This window comes from Pterocles gutturalis, unplaced genomic scaffold (genome assembly GCF_000699245.1).
Source record: "Pterocles gutturalis isolate BGI_N339 unplaced genomic scaffold, ASM69924v1 scaffold39119, whole genome shotgun sequence".
In the NCBI taxonomy this organism is placed as follows: Eukaryota; Metazoa; Chordata; class Aves; order Pterocliformes; family Pteroclidae; genus Pterocles; species Pterocles gutturalis.
Window position 1 is genome coordinate 2,064 of NW_010132029.1, and position 15,700 is coordinate 17,763.

A 15,700-nucleotide genomic window follows, 5' to 3' on the forward strand; every position below is an offset into this window, starting at 1 on the left:
CAAGTGGACTGCTTCCCAGCAGCTTTGAAATGTTCTTACTATGGTGCACAGAGCAGGTCAGGTCACAAATCTACTTATCTTCCATAAATGTCCCAAAGCTCAAACCTGGCTATAAAAGTGACCAGGTTTAGTCACCAAGCTTATGCATTCATTCTAGAATGACAACAATAAGATTAAGTTAAAAAGAGTTTTGAAAAGCAAACTCTTAATTTTAATGCTGGCATGAATTTTGCACATCAAAACAGCAACTATAAACACCCAAATCTTAAATATGGGCAGCATCTACAACTTTGTACTAGTACCTGCTTTACTCAGTTAGCAATAGCTTACTGATGGATATATATGTATCTATAAGTAACAGTACTAATCCATGAAACATCACTTTTGGCTATATGTATATGGAGATAGAAAAGCTTTGGTAATTGTATGTGATTTTACACTGCAGACTTGTCATTAACACAAGACAGCAAGTTTACCAGCAAGAAGAGATGATACTGGCAGTAATACTTTTGCTTTTCCGGAAACACCGTAGGGACTTACATTCAAGCACACAATGCATGACAAAGACTTTAAGGATTAAAAAAGTAAGAAAACAGCTATAAATAACTGTAGATCTGACCAATTTGCTCAAGTCTCTGAAGCTGCAGTTAGACATTGCTCTACGTTGTCTGAAAGAATGGCTTGCTGTACTGCGCTGTACCTACAGGTGCTACAAGGCTTTCAGTCAAGACAACGGCAAGATTAGGATTATCCAAAAGACACAGGAAAGAATTTCATGGGCATGATGAAAACTGTTGATTTGCTTAGACACATCATATTTCTGTGTATTGAAAGTAAACAGCTTTTAATACAGTACCACATTTACAAATCTACTGACTGTAACTTCAAGTCCATCAAGAACTCTGCTGCGGTCTCTACAGTAAACCCAGAGTCTGCTACCCAGGGCTAGGAAGCTACATCTTGACTCTAACAGTATTTCTGTGAGTGCAGAGAAGTCCTTTTTCTGGTATGCGCATCAGTGTACAATCTCCAAAATGCAAACAGAAAACCTGCATTAGCACAGGAAGCTTTCGGGAAATGCTCCAAAAATCACTTTTAAATTCTCTATTTAAATGTCTGCAGCAGATTATAACTAAAGTACACTTTTCAATGCAGTTAGGTGAATTCCGATTTGGACACTTTGAAACAACCCATACCCTACGACTGTTTTGGTGACATGGAATTGTACGACATAGTTCAATATGGTGTTCAAATATGAACAAAATTAAGGCATACAGATAAAAAGGCACTAGCTTAAAAGAAAACCAAATAACTTTTCATTTTGTTATACTGAAAGGATTGTTCAGCTGCAAATTGAACTGCAAATAAAGTTAAAATTTTAAGACTATAAACTGTCAAAAAAGTCTATGTAGATTTAACTTTGAAGTTATTAGATCCATATATTTTTAAGTCCTTGCATGGATATTTCTATCACCCAATTTAAAAATAAACAACTTGCACTAACATGACTGAAACTTTGAGTTGTATTCAAACAGGACTATTAGTTACACCATTAAAACTATACTACTGAAGTAGCTTGACTTGTTACTTACTAAGTGCAACAAACAGAATAATAAAATTCATTAGAAGATAAACATGTCCTTTGGAAAACATGCATACTCACTGTAAACCTCGATCCTTATTTTTTGAGAGCACAGCTTCATCATGGTATTTACAGAAAAGCAAAACAACCCTGGAACAGTATTGTTTTCATTGGCATTTTCTAGTAACTGAATTCAACAATTATGACTAATTCATGATTCTAAAATGCTAGTATCTTTGTTAGTAAGATATCAGAAGTTGTGAGCAGGGATCTTGGTTCTGTAACCCGCCTCGAACAGAGTTCTAAGCATGCAATTCCATGTGCCCTCTCAAATTGTAGAGCTAGGGTTGGTTGTTCATTATCACGCCAGTAGTCAATTTAAATGTTTTACAGACTTTGTATACAGAGGTACTAGTTATTTAATGCAGCCTGGTTTACAACATTACCCCAATAGGGACTAAATATTAGCTAACCTTTTGGTAAAAGTCTGATTTAGCTTCATAATTATTTCTAGCTCAAAACATTTATGTTAATGACCATCTAATTTAATGTAAGTTGCTTAAGTCAGTAGAAAAATTCTCTGTTGGGTGAAAAAAACCAGCTCAAGAATAATCTTGGTTAAATTAATGAAATTTTACTGGGATCACTAGAACTGTCAAGTGTAATCTTCATTTTAAAAGCACTGTCTTTATACTGGCAGCTTTTTGATATGTCAAAGACATTAAGGAAAATGCGTTCTGCAAATTCTTTTTTTCCTGGCTGCAAAATGCTTACCTTTGTCATGACTGAATACCATTTTTTTAGAAAAGACACAAAAGCAGCAAATTCAATTATTCACTAATTAAAAATCACGAGGAAGTGATATTGCAATATACATGAGCCAGCACTGTTTCACAAAAAGGACACATAAGAAAACTCGATTCTGAAAATTTTCAGGCTTCAGAGAGTGCAGTTTCTTTTTAGAATAGTATATTTAAATGTTATGAACACTACAGATAAACCTGGTTATATTTTCCCTTTAAGGTCCTTTTTTGGTAACATACTCTACTGTCCCCTGATTTTTAGATACGTTTTCATCTTGGTTTTGGTACATTATTAATCTGTTTAAAATCAATCATTTCAATCATATGATCTTTAAATTACCTACATAAACTATTAGGCTCTACATTACACTGCCCATCCCTACTGTCAGTAAATTTTGCTTATAAAGCAAAGGTCCTTTACAGCAGAGTACATGCCAATTCTTCTTAAAGGCTGCTTTCATAGCTTTTATGTAGTGACAGACAAGCATAAAAAAAAAAAGTCATCAGAAGTGGAATTTTTTTTCAGCCTTCTAAACTTTCCCTGGTTTGACTAGTTCTTCCTGTGCTCAGAAAACCTTGCACAGTTGTGTACCCTGACTGAGAAAATTATAAACTGGGGAAAATACATAAACTGAAGAAGCCACCACACTCAGTCTTGGGAGAGATGGCCTCAAAAAAAAAAAAAAAAAATCATTCTTACTCCACTACAGGTAAAATGATTAAGATAGATCCATACCCCTGCTTATGCTCTAGTACAAAGTTTAGAAGTTAGCAGAATATATTCAGAAATCTCATTAGTGAACTGCCATGGGAATGGGCAAGCTTATTGTTCTATCTCCATGCACTTCATAATTCTGATAGTCCTCTAAAGATGCAAAACAGGTAAAGCCTTGTCAGAAAGGACAAGGTTCACAGTACCAGCCCACTCTGCCTTTACAAAACAACAAAAGCAAGCAATGAATCATCCAAAACAGTATACAGTATTTCAGTTCTGTAGTCCAAGAGTTTATTTCCAAATGCCCTTTTAAATTATTTATGTTGTGTTCTTCTACAAAAATATGAGAATTTGACTTTTCTGTTGTGACAAGTCAATTTATTCACTACACCTGATCATTACCTGGACTTTCTTCAATTGAGAAGCAGTATTTCAGAGTTTTACTTTTGTTCTTTTATTACACTAGGAAGAAGTGATTAATGTACGGTTTATGACAGTTGGAAATCTGACAATCACCAATCATCTGGATTATCAGGCTGGAGTAATCATGCTCATGTAATTTAATTGCTGGCTCTCCTTATGCTTGTCGCCTATACTTCATACAATCTTTTATGCTGTGCTTACTTGTTCATGTGGATTCATTATCACTACCTTATTAAAAATATAACTGGAGTCTTATCTTTCTCCATCACTTATTCCTGGTATTAAAAGATGTTTTAACTTTATTTCAGGAATTTTCAACATATCCTAGATGACTGAACTGTGTTACTAAAACAATTTTTTTAGTGCATAATGGGAAGAATTTTATATTATTCAGGCACTTGATGTCGACATACATTCCATCCTAGCGCCTCTCAACAGTTTTGAAAACATTATTTCTTATAGCTCATTCTGAATCAAGTAACTCATTTACTGCACAAGGATTAGTCACTCCCTTTCCCCCTCCAACCGGCATTCATGGGATTATGGAGGAGAACTGATTCTCAACATCACTATTTTTCCTTATCTAAGATAACCGTCTCCCTCCAAGCTTATGCAACAGAGGTTCTCTTTGGCAGATACAGCAGGAGGCGTTCTCCCAACTATTTACATCCAACAGCTGACCCTTGTCTATTATAGAAATTTTCCTCTTGCAGTATAGTAGTTCCTAGGAGTCTGGGTCCGTAATCTGCTTACCTGTAATTATTTTCCTATTAAATAATACAATAGTTCTACACCAAAACCTCCAACTAGTACATCAGTGTTGAGTTCTTTTTTGTTATTTTCTTTTGGTCACATAGAAGTACCGCTTAGACACACTGCTGTACAAAGAGTTCCAAGTTCTTCCAGCTTTATCGTTAACTCTCAGAACCATGTGTTCCAGCTTAAACTGAAAAATCCAGAAACCATTACAAATTCTAAATTATAATAAGAACTTGGAACTCTGTGCCGCAAGTACCTACAATAGAAAGAACAATTACAGAGAAGTAACCTTCTCATCCTTTAGCTGCATGTCTATTTTTCCCTGCACCCTGAGTCAGTCAGTGGTGTCAGAAAAAGTCACACAGTTCCTGACTGTCCAAGCATTTGTTTGTTTGTTTTTTTTTTACCCTTTAAATAAGGAACAAATATGTACTAAAGTGCTTTATCTACATGAACCACATCAGTACATTATAGAAACAAAAAGTTCTAGTCCTGGTGGGAGTGGGGGAGAGAAGATTCCCATTTAGATACAAAATTTAGATTGTTTACAATCTAAGTGAAACAAAGATTCAAGAGAATATTCTCTCTTGTCTTTTTTCTCCTTTTTCTTTTTGTAAAAAATAAAAAATAAAAGTGCAGTCAAATAGAAAACAAATGCAGTAGAAGCAAGCTGAGTTGAGGCAGGCTGTTAGTGATAGTGTGCAAACGTATGTCTTAGCAGTTCATCTGCAAATGGTCGCAGCTTGGCCTCGATAAAAATCCGTTTCAAGAAATCCCGAGCATGGTCGGAGACATGAGGTGGTAGCTGGGGGTTGGTTGGCTGAGTGGCAATTTTAAAGATGGCAGCCATTGCTTCGAACTCTGCCCACGGGGGCTTCTCAGTGAGCATTTCTACCACTGTACAACCTACGCTCCTGAAACAGAGGCAGAAGTGAAACAGCAGGTTACAACGGAGTCATGCTCTTCTAGGAAAACAAGAAATAGCAGAGAGCTGCTATAAAATATCACAAATATGTAGTGTCCACTTAACTCTACAGAGCTACTTCAGCAGCAAACAGGTGTGTAAAAAAATCGCAGGTACAGCTATACACTTTATCTCAAAGTTATATGAATCACTACCTACATCTTCACTTTATTACTTCACTGGGCCAAAAGCTACTACCTCAGTGAAGACACAATTAGATATTTCTCTACCCAATAACCTCTGTGTTATGGCACTGCCACTGCTCAGTGCCCAGGAGGCTGATACAGGCCATGAATGCTGCACGACCCTTGTACTCCAGCTCTTCAGACACCTGCAGGGTTTGAATGCACTTCAGTTTTCTTGCTCATTAAGGCCTAATGCCAACGCAAAGCAACAAGAATGCTTTAAGTCAGGGTATACTCCATATTTTGCTAGCTCATTAGAAATGCAAGAGTTATCACCAATGAATAATACACAAACATGACATGGAAGTTAAGTTTAAAACCATACTTCAGTGTTATCTTCCTCTTTTAGTGAAGGATACTGAAAATATACTTAGATTGACAAACAAAATCCTAAGATCCTAAACAATCTTCAGGTACAACGCTTATGTTTAAAGGATTTAGGAAGGCAAAAGGGCATGCATATGGCCAGAAAACTTTGTTCCATAAGTCCTGCGAGATCAGGCTCTTCCAATAACAAGTGACTGATACTGCAAAATGTATAGGCTGGAATAATATCCCAATTTTTGGGAAGTTTTATGGTTTTTCAAGATGCTTGCAAGAAGTTTCAGGTTAGACAGAGGTACATTTCTTTATACAATAAGGATTTACTGAACGACAGAAGTCCAACTTCAGTATTTTTTCTTAGTTTTGACCAGGATTTTCTCCATCAAAAACCATACATTAACCTTGGTACAAATACTTCAAAGTTGAACAAGTCAACTGCCTGAAGTCTATAAGGCTATTCTACTATTCAAGTATAGCAGAATAACTAGTAAGTGATCTGAAGCAGGCTAAATTAATTTCCCTGACGTTAAAGGTATTGTCATTGGTTGGATACAATGTGGTTCCTTTTTAAACACACAAAGTGCTACTGGTCCTGCCTATCTACTACTGCCTACCCATCATTCTGTGTGTTCACAGCTCATCTGCAGTGCAAGGAGTCTAATCGCTGAAGTCATCTGTCCATTGGGCTGGAGCTACATTAGACTATGTCATCTTACACAATGTATCACAAACATTCATTTTTTGAAATTTTTTAATTTTTTTAATTCTTAAAAACTTAATAACAACTTAAACCAAATTATTTTTTTGATACCACCTATTTAAATCTGGCTAATTCCTTCTTATGTGCTCATCTTTTAAAGGACCAGCATTTAATTTTCTGCTTTGCATCAAAAGTATTTCAGTGATAAAGTTTCATTACAGGTCATTAACTTAATTGATGTTTCAAAGCTTCATGTGTTGATTTCACCCAGTAGCTCTTCAAGATTTACAGTCTGGTAACCCGAACTTCATGCAAGGTCAGTTCAAAGGATTCTCTTATGATCCCTAAATCAATGGTCTGAGGAATTGCCAAATGAAAATTTCCCAAATTTCAGTGTTATACTCTCCAAATACTACTGTTAGTTTTCAGACTTGCCACCTTCATTGGCTTAAACTCCAGAAAGAAACACTCCAACTTCAGATAATGAACACCTGCACTTTGTTGAAAGAGAGCCCATTCTGAAATGACACCTTTCAGTAGAGAAGTTTTTTTTTTTTTAAAACATACCAGATATCTGCTTTTCTGCCATACCCTTCTCCACTAATAACTTCTGGACTCATCCAGTATGGAGTTCCTGTGACAGACTTCATTCCTGTACCAGAGAGACAGATAGTCTGCAGTCGTTTGCTGGCACCAAAGTCACCGAGCTTCACATTGCCTGCTGAATCTCGCAGAATATTAGCTCCTGGAAGGAAGGGAACACAGGGCTACATTCATGAAAGGCCCATTACCATTTTGGTGTGAAAAATGGTAACAAAAGTTTAAATTCAGTGATACAATGCAAGATCAGCCTAGTATTTTGAGACAGAAAATTTACTTTCTCTGCTAATTCCTACCACTCTATTCCAAGGTTCAGAAAATAATGAATTGTACCCATTGGTTTGCATCCTAGGCCTTTTCCGGAAAGTGCCAGTCACTTTGTAAAGCCTTCCCGACAAAATAAGGAATGTGCCATACAAGGGCAATCAAAAGAAATGGGAAAAGACATTTCCACACAACTGAAAATGTCTTCATATTATATTAAAGCAAAATCTCAAACTGTGTTAGAGATTTGTTGAAAACACTTTTCTGCATAAACATGTACAAAGTGACCAGGCTATCTCAACCTTTTTTTGAACAAAACACTATTGATACAAAGCAGCAGGAAAACAGTAAGATAGCAACAGACCTATTTTGCACATCACCATTTTCCTATGTATTCATAACTGGTTTATGCAGTACTTGCAAGTCACCTATATCTATCTGCAAAAAGTAAATATGTCTGTTTCCTCAGGTTTCCAGGCAGTAAAATGGAAGAAATAATTTCTTGTACCAGTGAAGTGCTGGGTAATCCCTCTATAATTGATTGAAGTAAAACTCTCTAAAATTAAACTTTCAAGTCATGATGCTTTCCTCTGGACATTCTATGTATTTGTAATGACATCATCTTTTGATATAATCAAAACTATTAACATTAAAATAAAATTAGAAAGAAATTTATTATGACTATTTTTCAGACAGAGACTATGGAAACATTTTCAGAAGTCTGCTAGAACATCACAAAGTTGCTTATTTTTCCCCCCTCAGGTAACAACAGTGACAGAAATAAATGATAGAAAGCAATCTCATTGATTTTTAGTCAGTATTTTGGCATTTCAAACTTAATTACATTTTAGCGCTTCACACAAGACTAGAAAAGAATTTTTAGCAAAGAGCATTGAACTGTGCACAGAACTGTCATTACCTTTAATATCTCGATGGACAATCATATTACTGTGCAAATAGTGAACTCCTTCCAAAATCTGCCGTGTATATTTACGAGTCACATTCTCTGTGAGAGCTCCGTATGATTTCAGTTGGTCTTTAATGGAACCCTATGGCAAACAAGAAGTATAACACACTGTAACATTTCTAGAATCACAAGTGGGCTAATACTACAGTTGAACTTCAATGAAATGTATGCCTGAAATGGTAACATTTAAAGTTGCAGCACTTCTCCAGATCAACTTAGAAGGACATATATAGTTTTATCTCCACAGAGAAATATACAAACTTTGATAAAAGAAGAGGCTGTACAGAGAAGTCATATACTGAAATGTTAACCTATTAACTTTAGAATTGTCAAGCAGCTCAATAGTTCCAGTGTGATGTACAGAAAAAGAGAACATCAGTATTTTCACTCAAACACTACTCTCAACTTTTTTGATGGTTACATGGCAATACTCAGGTTGGACGAAACACATGCCATTCACCCTGGTTAGTTTATACTTGGGGAAAAAAAAAAAAGGTTGTCAAGACTAGAACACCACATGGTGGAGAATGGTGCTTTACACAAAAATTAAAAGCTAAGTCAGTCTTGGCTTAACATGACATTAAATAAAGAATCCATGGTTTAGTAACTATTACTGCATAACCTGGCTTTGTCACACAGAATTATAAACTGCCAAGATTACTTCTGTGACCCTGTCCTCCAAATCTCAGAAAAATTAAAGAAGCTCCCCAAAACAAAGCCCAGAATTCACCTGAAAAAAACCAAACTAAAACCCACAAAAACACCACCACCACAAAGCCCCACACACCACTTCTCTGCTGTGGAGTCTCGCAGTAAAGTAGAATGCTATAACTATTCAAAAATACAGAGTCTATGTTTTTATATGAGCACATTTGATTTAGCTTTACTGACCCCACTTGGTGAGAAAATGAAAATCTACAGTTTTCTGACCTCATAATAGTTCTTAACAAACAGTTCGACATGTACCTAAGTGCCACACAAAAACCAAGCACCAAGATTATTTTCTGTATGCACTCATTGCCACACCCATCTTAGCTACTTTTTGTTTTCCCAGAATAACTGAGCACTTGAGATGATGACTATACAACAGCACAAGCTGAAGTGCAGTAAAAATAAATATTAAAATACAGGAAGATTCAAGAGTTCATTAATAATAATACTGTCTTTTCAAGGACATTGCCAGGCATTTCTTATGCCAAAATCAAATCCAAACAACTTTTGTACAAACCACTGCAATTCTGAAAACCCAAACAAACAATGAAGAAGACAGGCTGCTGTAAGCACTTGTCAGTAGCCATTTTTGATACTGTTTTTAAGTTGAACGTATCTTTAATATCTGTGTGAACTTCTGTAGACCTGTCTACTTGGGTGCTCATCACATTATTAGAAGCGATGGTAGACGTGGCCTGGCTCTCTTGCTTACCCCAGGCATATATTCCATGAATATAGAGAGCGTTCTCTCTGGTGGATCTCTCAAGAAGCCATAATACTGAACAATTCTTTCATGCAGCAGATTTTTCAGCAACTGAATCTCACATTCAAGTGCATTTACTTCCTAAAAGGAAAAAAACAGACAATGTACCATGATTGATGTAGTAACAATAAAGTTTTGGATTTGGTTTCTTTAAAGCAGGACAGTATGTGTGTATTGAAGGGTTATGCAAACTAAGTAAAAAAAAAAACAAAACAAACCTCATGTAGTTTATGTAAAGTTTATATATTTTATAACAAGAAAATGTCATAATTATATTGAGGGAAATAAAAAAAAACCTGTGGCTTTTCTATAAATTGACTTTGGGATGATTTTGCTGTTAATTCATTGTTTCTCTTACTTTGAAAGTATGTTTGTTTCAGAGCACACGTATGAAGTCAGTGACAATTTATCAACATGCTACATGTTACAAGCCTCCAACTGAGTAAAAAGAAAATGTATCTTTAAATCTTTGTAGTGGAATAATTAGCATTCATTCTTAACTTTTCCAGGATTAGGCTATACTTTAAACATGACTTAGTACTGTAATAGTGAAATACACCAAAGAAAAACATTCACACATAGGGTGCATTCTCTAGAGCTATATGAAATACTAAGAAGAAGCAAGGTATTATGAAACAGACTGTACAGTAAGATGCTGGAAAAATGCTAATCCACAAGTTCAGACTTGACTGGATTCCAAATTTCACCTAGAATTCTTTTGTCAAAACTTAATTTTTATCCATCACAGACTATTACTGATACCCTCACACTTCAGAGGTTTGAATGAAAACAGATTTTTTGACACTGAGAGGCACACATTACAAAATGCTATGGCAAGTGGTCATAAAACTGCTGCTACAGGAGAGACTACAGTATTTTACAGTTAACATTTTCAAAGCATAATCAGTTGTTTTGTTACATTTTAAAGAAGTAGCAACAACAACTACACTAGAAATCTACAGCACAAATGATTCTTGGCTTTTTTTTCCTTTGATCCTACATCACTAGTAGCAGCAACTATAACTGGTAGCCACTCAATTCTGCAATCATGCTTACACCCATTGTTTCCCCGGCCTTGCTCCCCACAGTGCAGAACGTAGTCCTAATGCAGGAAAAGAAATAATTCTTTTTCCATCCTGTAAAAAGCAGCAAGTATGGTTTGGGAAAAAAGAAATAGAATATCGGTGCTACTTTTAAATAGTTTCTCTCCTTAAGTGTCCAGTATTTAAAGAAGGACAAGTTCAATTTTAGAGAAAGAATAAACTGACAATGAAACTTCTGCTCTTCAGAGAGAAAGACAATGAATAACAGTAGCTAGTCCCGATGCCCAAAGTTTTACAAAAAAACCCCAATCCCTCCCCCCAAAAGATAAAAAAAATAACATCAAACTCTCTTCAGAGACAAACAAAATATTCTTGAGAATTTATTTTCAAACACTTAAATTAGTATAGATTTTTCTGTTTATAAATGGAACTTGTTCTAATTCCTGTAAGTATAAATAATTATCTATTTCAGAGCACACTTCATAATGGATTATTTAGTTTTAGAGACTGAGACCGCACCAAATTAAGTTATGCATGCTCACTTTGTAAGGATATGTCCGAGAATTAAAAAATGGTATGTAACAGTAAAATCAGGCAACGAAACTAATTTTCTGTGGTACTAACAAAACAGAATTCCTAACAAGGACATGAAAACACAACATATTTTAAACCATCATCCTGGTCAAGGAAAGGAACATTAGTCTAGTCTGGAACACACCACTTCAGCAGAAGACCTTTACAAACTCCATCTTTGGTAACACTTACCTTGCTGGTTTCTGGACTATCAGGATCAAACTGAACCTGTTTAACAGCCAGTTCTCTTCCGGTATCAGCATCGTAACACAGATATACTCTGCCAAATGCACCTTGACCCAGCAGTTTACCAAGTCTCCAGTTAGTTGGAGCTCGTGGTGCTGAAAATATAAGTATGTTTTGGTTTTCAAATGAGCTTGTTATTCATCTGATCGAGAAAAACTGGAATACACAGAAAATAATTTTTTTAAAGTCTACATTTTTCAGCAACAGAGACTGTGTGTCCTACCCATATGAGTTACAAAGATCAAGAAAACTTTCTGTAAGATGGAAAACATGAGCTACTTAAATTTATTCACAAAATAATTTGTGGTAGAGATAGACATACTTAAAACAACTAGCAACAGCTAATCTGAAAAACAGAAAAAGCATGTTAAACAACCTCAGTAACTTTTTAAAAAAAAAATTAAGGCATGATTAAAATCTACCAGCTACTGAAGAAATGACAAAGTATATTTGCTCCTGAAATGCCACCATAGATATAAACCAGTACCTATTTAAGATCTACAATTTAATCGGAAAATTTGACCAACATCTGCAAAACTAAATAGTAACTGCAACTTACATAACCTTTCTTGGGTTCTCAAGAGTCTAACAAATAATAGAAGATATTTTCACAGTGTTTTGTTATCACAGATGTAAATTTCATGTGAAAATCTACATGAAAGTTGATGCAGTAAGCAATCTAAAAACTGAAGGGCATATGGTCTTGACATTTTCCTATTAGAGAGATAAAAATATATTACTTAATTGCATTTATTTTGATGACACACTTAGTTTTGACATGATATACTCGAAAGGTAAGAGAGTTTTACAGTGGAGTTCACAAAATGCCTTAACTTACAGCGACTGGGTGGGCTGATGTCCATGACTGACAAAGTAGGATTGTCTATGTCACTTCCCCTCCTCCTCATTCGGTTATCTTCATATTCTGGCGTAAAGACGCTGCTTCCGCTACTGGTGCTCAGTGAGTGATCAGTGGGACTGAAACTAACTGGTGATCGGAAGCTGTTCCCCTGAGTCCTTCTGGCTCTTGGAAAAGTTTTACGACCTTCAATGACACACAAAAACCACTACTGTTACACTACAAGAAATACTGTTATGCAATGTTTTTATGCAAATACTTTGTGAATTACACATAATGTAGTTCAAATCTTCCACAGAATATGATATGGTGTAATGATAATGAAATTTACTAGTTTAACTTTTCACCTAGAAGAAAACAAACACTCATCACAGATGTAAGTAAGGATTAAACTGAATCAAAAGCTGGTTTACATTTCAATGACCAAAATTGGGACCAAATTCTGGAAGAATTCTGAAACATAATGGACATGCTTCAGAAACCTGGAGGGCTGTGAAAGGAGAAAGGAAAATGCCCAAGGTATAAATACAAAATTTCCGATAAAGAGGAGAGTGAGAGATATGTTTACATTCCAGTGGCGCCCAGGCTGGCATCTTCATCCTGTAAACTAATATGTATTGAATGTAGAGAAAGACACAGAATCAAAAGGAAGACTAAAAAAAAAAAACCAACACCCAAACAATGCATAATTCAGAGATGGCTACAGCATCAGGATAAAAAAAAGGACCTTTATCTTCAAAAAGGTTAATTAGAACCAGATAACTAAGACGATTCATGTTAATACATTCAGATAACACAAACATTTTTAGGTCAGCATAGCCTGATGAAGTTTCATGCTACAGAACTCATAGAAATAGATGAAGGAGTCTCGGATTCATTAGGTATTACACTGGAGAAGGAGTTCCCAGGGGACTGAAGAAAGCAGATAAAATATCTTTGAAAAGTGGACCTGGATTTATACACTAGTCAGGCCAATTCCAATATATGTGAACAAAATATTAAGCAGTTTTATAAACCACTGGGAAGATGATAAGGTGATAAACCAGCGATAATTGGTTTCTCACAGGTAGCTAATTCAATTTCTCCATTTCATCGGACATTCTCATAAGCTAATTAGTGAAGTGTTGCACAGACCAACTTACTATGCAGAGGATGCCCAAGACAGACTCAGAGCAGTTATCAGTGATCTCTCATCAGAGGGGAGGATCATTTAAGTGGACAACCACAGCAGTTTACCTGCAGTCCACTTCCATACACTATTTTAATTGATGATGTATATATGATGGAACATAACACACTGAAACATTGCAGATGACATCAAGTTAAGTGTGGCCTGGAAATCCATTTAATGATAAAATTATATTAGTAAGTTGGAGATGATTCATAAATCAACAATATTCAATTCAGTATAGTAGTACAACATTCATACTTAAACAGAAATCAAATGCAGAAACCACAAAGTGTAAAGTAATAGGTTGGCTAACAATCACGTAGAAAAGGCTATAGGAACTATAACAGATGATAGACTGAACAGCAGTCAGTATGGTGACTATGAAAAAACAAAAAGCGCCATTCTGGAATATATTAACGTGACCATTACATACTGAGTCATGGTTATAGCTTATCTTATACATACAGCGGCCATGAGAAAAGCCTCAGCTAGAGTGCTCTGTTCAGTTTTGGCCACTAGAAGAATGGAGAAAAGACCAGAAGAAAACATGAGGTTTGCAAAAATGTTTGAGGTAAGGTTATGGCTTGAAAGAAGAAAACTATGGAGAGAAAGAGAGATGCGTGTGATGCAGTGTTATATATCGGCAGTGACCAAGTTTTCACTGCGTTATAATGGAGTAACTAGGTTTTTGTTTCATTTCCAGGAAAAATTATTTAGAAGACACAGAAAGGTAAGTGATAAGATAAGCTACCTTCAAAGTTAGTTACCTAAAGAAAATTAGTATCTCTTAAAGTCAAATTAGAGTTTACTTACAAGTCAGTGTGACATCTTTGTCTCTTTAATCTTGCCCTAGCAAGGGACTGGACTAAAGCTGCCTTGCAGTCCTTCAATTTGGTATTTATGTGATTTCTGTAACAGAATTCTATTTATTGCTGTGCTCATTCCATACTGCAAATGAAACCATCTGGTCTTTGAAAAAGTTTCTTCTTAACACTTCTCAACTAGTGCTTGACTCACCCTCAAGACAGACAATCCTTCAGCTGCTTCTCTTTCCTTCCTTTGGAAATTTAACGCATTTAATTTACATCAATGTTATTATTATCCCAATCAGTCTTGTGGCCACATCGGCAGGTGCTGTCTTGCATTCCAACAATTTATTCCACCAGCTAATTGTTAATTTCTCGGTTTCAATTATTGCTCTTCGATTTTATTTACTCTTTTAGTCTGAGAAACTGTTAATAGGAACTCCACTGTAATTGGGGTTTTTTAAGCAAAACAAGAAATGACAAACTAACTGACATACCTACTTTGGATAGAAAAGGGTCACAAAGGTCAAAGGCTTACACTGCATGACTTGTGCATGGCCAAAGTTAGAGGACATTTTTATAGCTGTGCATATGAGTCATGAATTCCGTAATCCATAACTTTACCTGTGGTAAGGTACAGCAGCCCTATCAATCATTAAAGTTTAGCAAGGGAGTCTGGGGAAAGAAGTTAAGCTTTCCATTTCTTCAATATTTTCTTTCATTACGATTTTACAATCTAAATTTTCTCCTTCACTTTTTAATAAGAGAAAGCCAAGTTAATAAAGTAGAACTCCTGCAGTATTCACACTTACCGTCATTGTAGTCTTGTTGATGATATGAAATATGGTATCTTCGGGGATAAGTTCCCCCCTTTCCAAACTTCTCAAATATTGGGATATCATACTCTACTAGAAAATAAAAAGATACATTTCAAAATTAAAAAATGTGACCGAAGCATATTAAATTACTCACTTTGGTATTATAAACTTAAACATGGGGAAGCATATCAGAGGACATGCTTCAAGTGTAAGCATCAGAGCAAAAAAGATTATAGAACAAAAGCCACAAATCTAGCAAATCACAAGAATTAAAAGGACATTCAGCTAAAAGTTCCAAAGGACCAAGTATTCAATAGCTCAAGTGGTTTGTAACCTCTTGATTAAAAGAATGTCAGAGGACTGCAGCATGCCTAATTACTCCAATTTTTAAAAATAGTTTCTAGAGGAATTCTGGGATATTACA

At 35.6% G+C, this 15,700-nt stretch overlaps 1 protein-coding gene across 1 annotated transcript in view; it reads right to left on the bottom strand.

Moving 5' to 3' along the window:
- Positions 1–4,693: 4,693 nt before the first annotated feature.
- MAP3K2 (mitogen-activated protein kinase kinase kinase 2) overlaps positions 4,694–15,700 on the bottom strand; it is a 26,655-nt gene continuing 15,648 nt past the window's right edge. The window contains exons 9-15 of the mRNA XM_010080786.1: positions 15,271–15,366; positions 12,461–12,667; positions 11,569–11,717; positions 9,710–9,841; positions 8,239–8,368; positions 7,023–7,200; positions 4,694–5,196 (exon numbers count right to left, since the gene is read on the bottom strand). Of these exons, the coding sequence (XP_010079088.1) occupies positions 4,971–5,196; positions 7,023–7,200; positions 8,239–8,368; positions 9,710–9,841; positions 11,569–11,717; positions 12,461–12,667; positions 15,271–15,366 (1,118 nt within the window). The 3' untranslated portion in view covers positions 4,694–4,970. The remainder of the gene's footprint in view (positions 5,197–7,022; positions 7,201–8,238; positions 8,369–9,709; positions 9,842–11,568; positions 11,718–12,460; positions 12,668–15,270; positions 15,367–15,700) is intronic.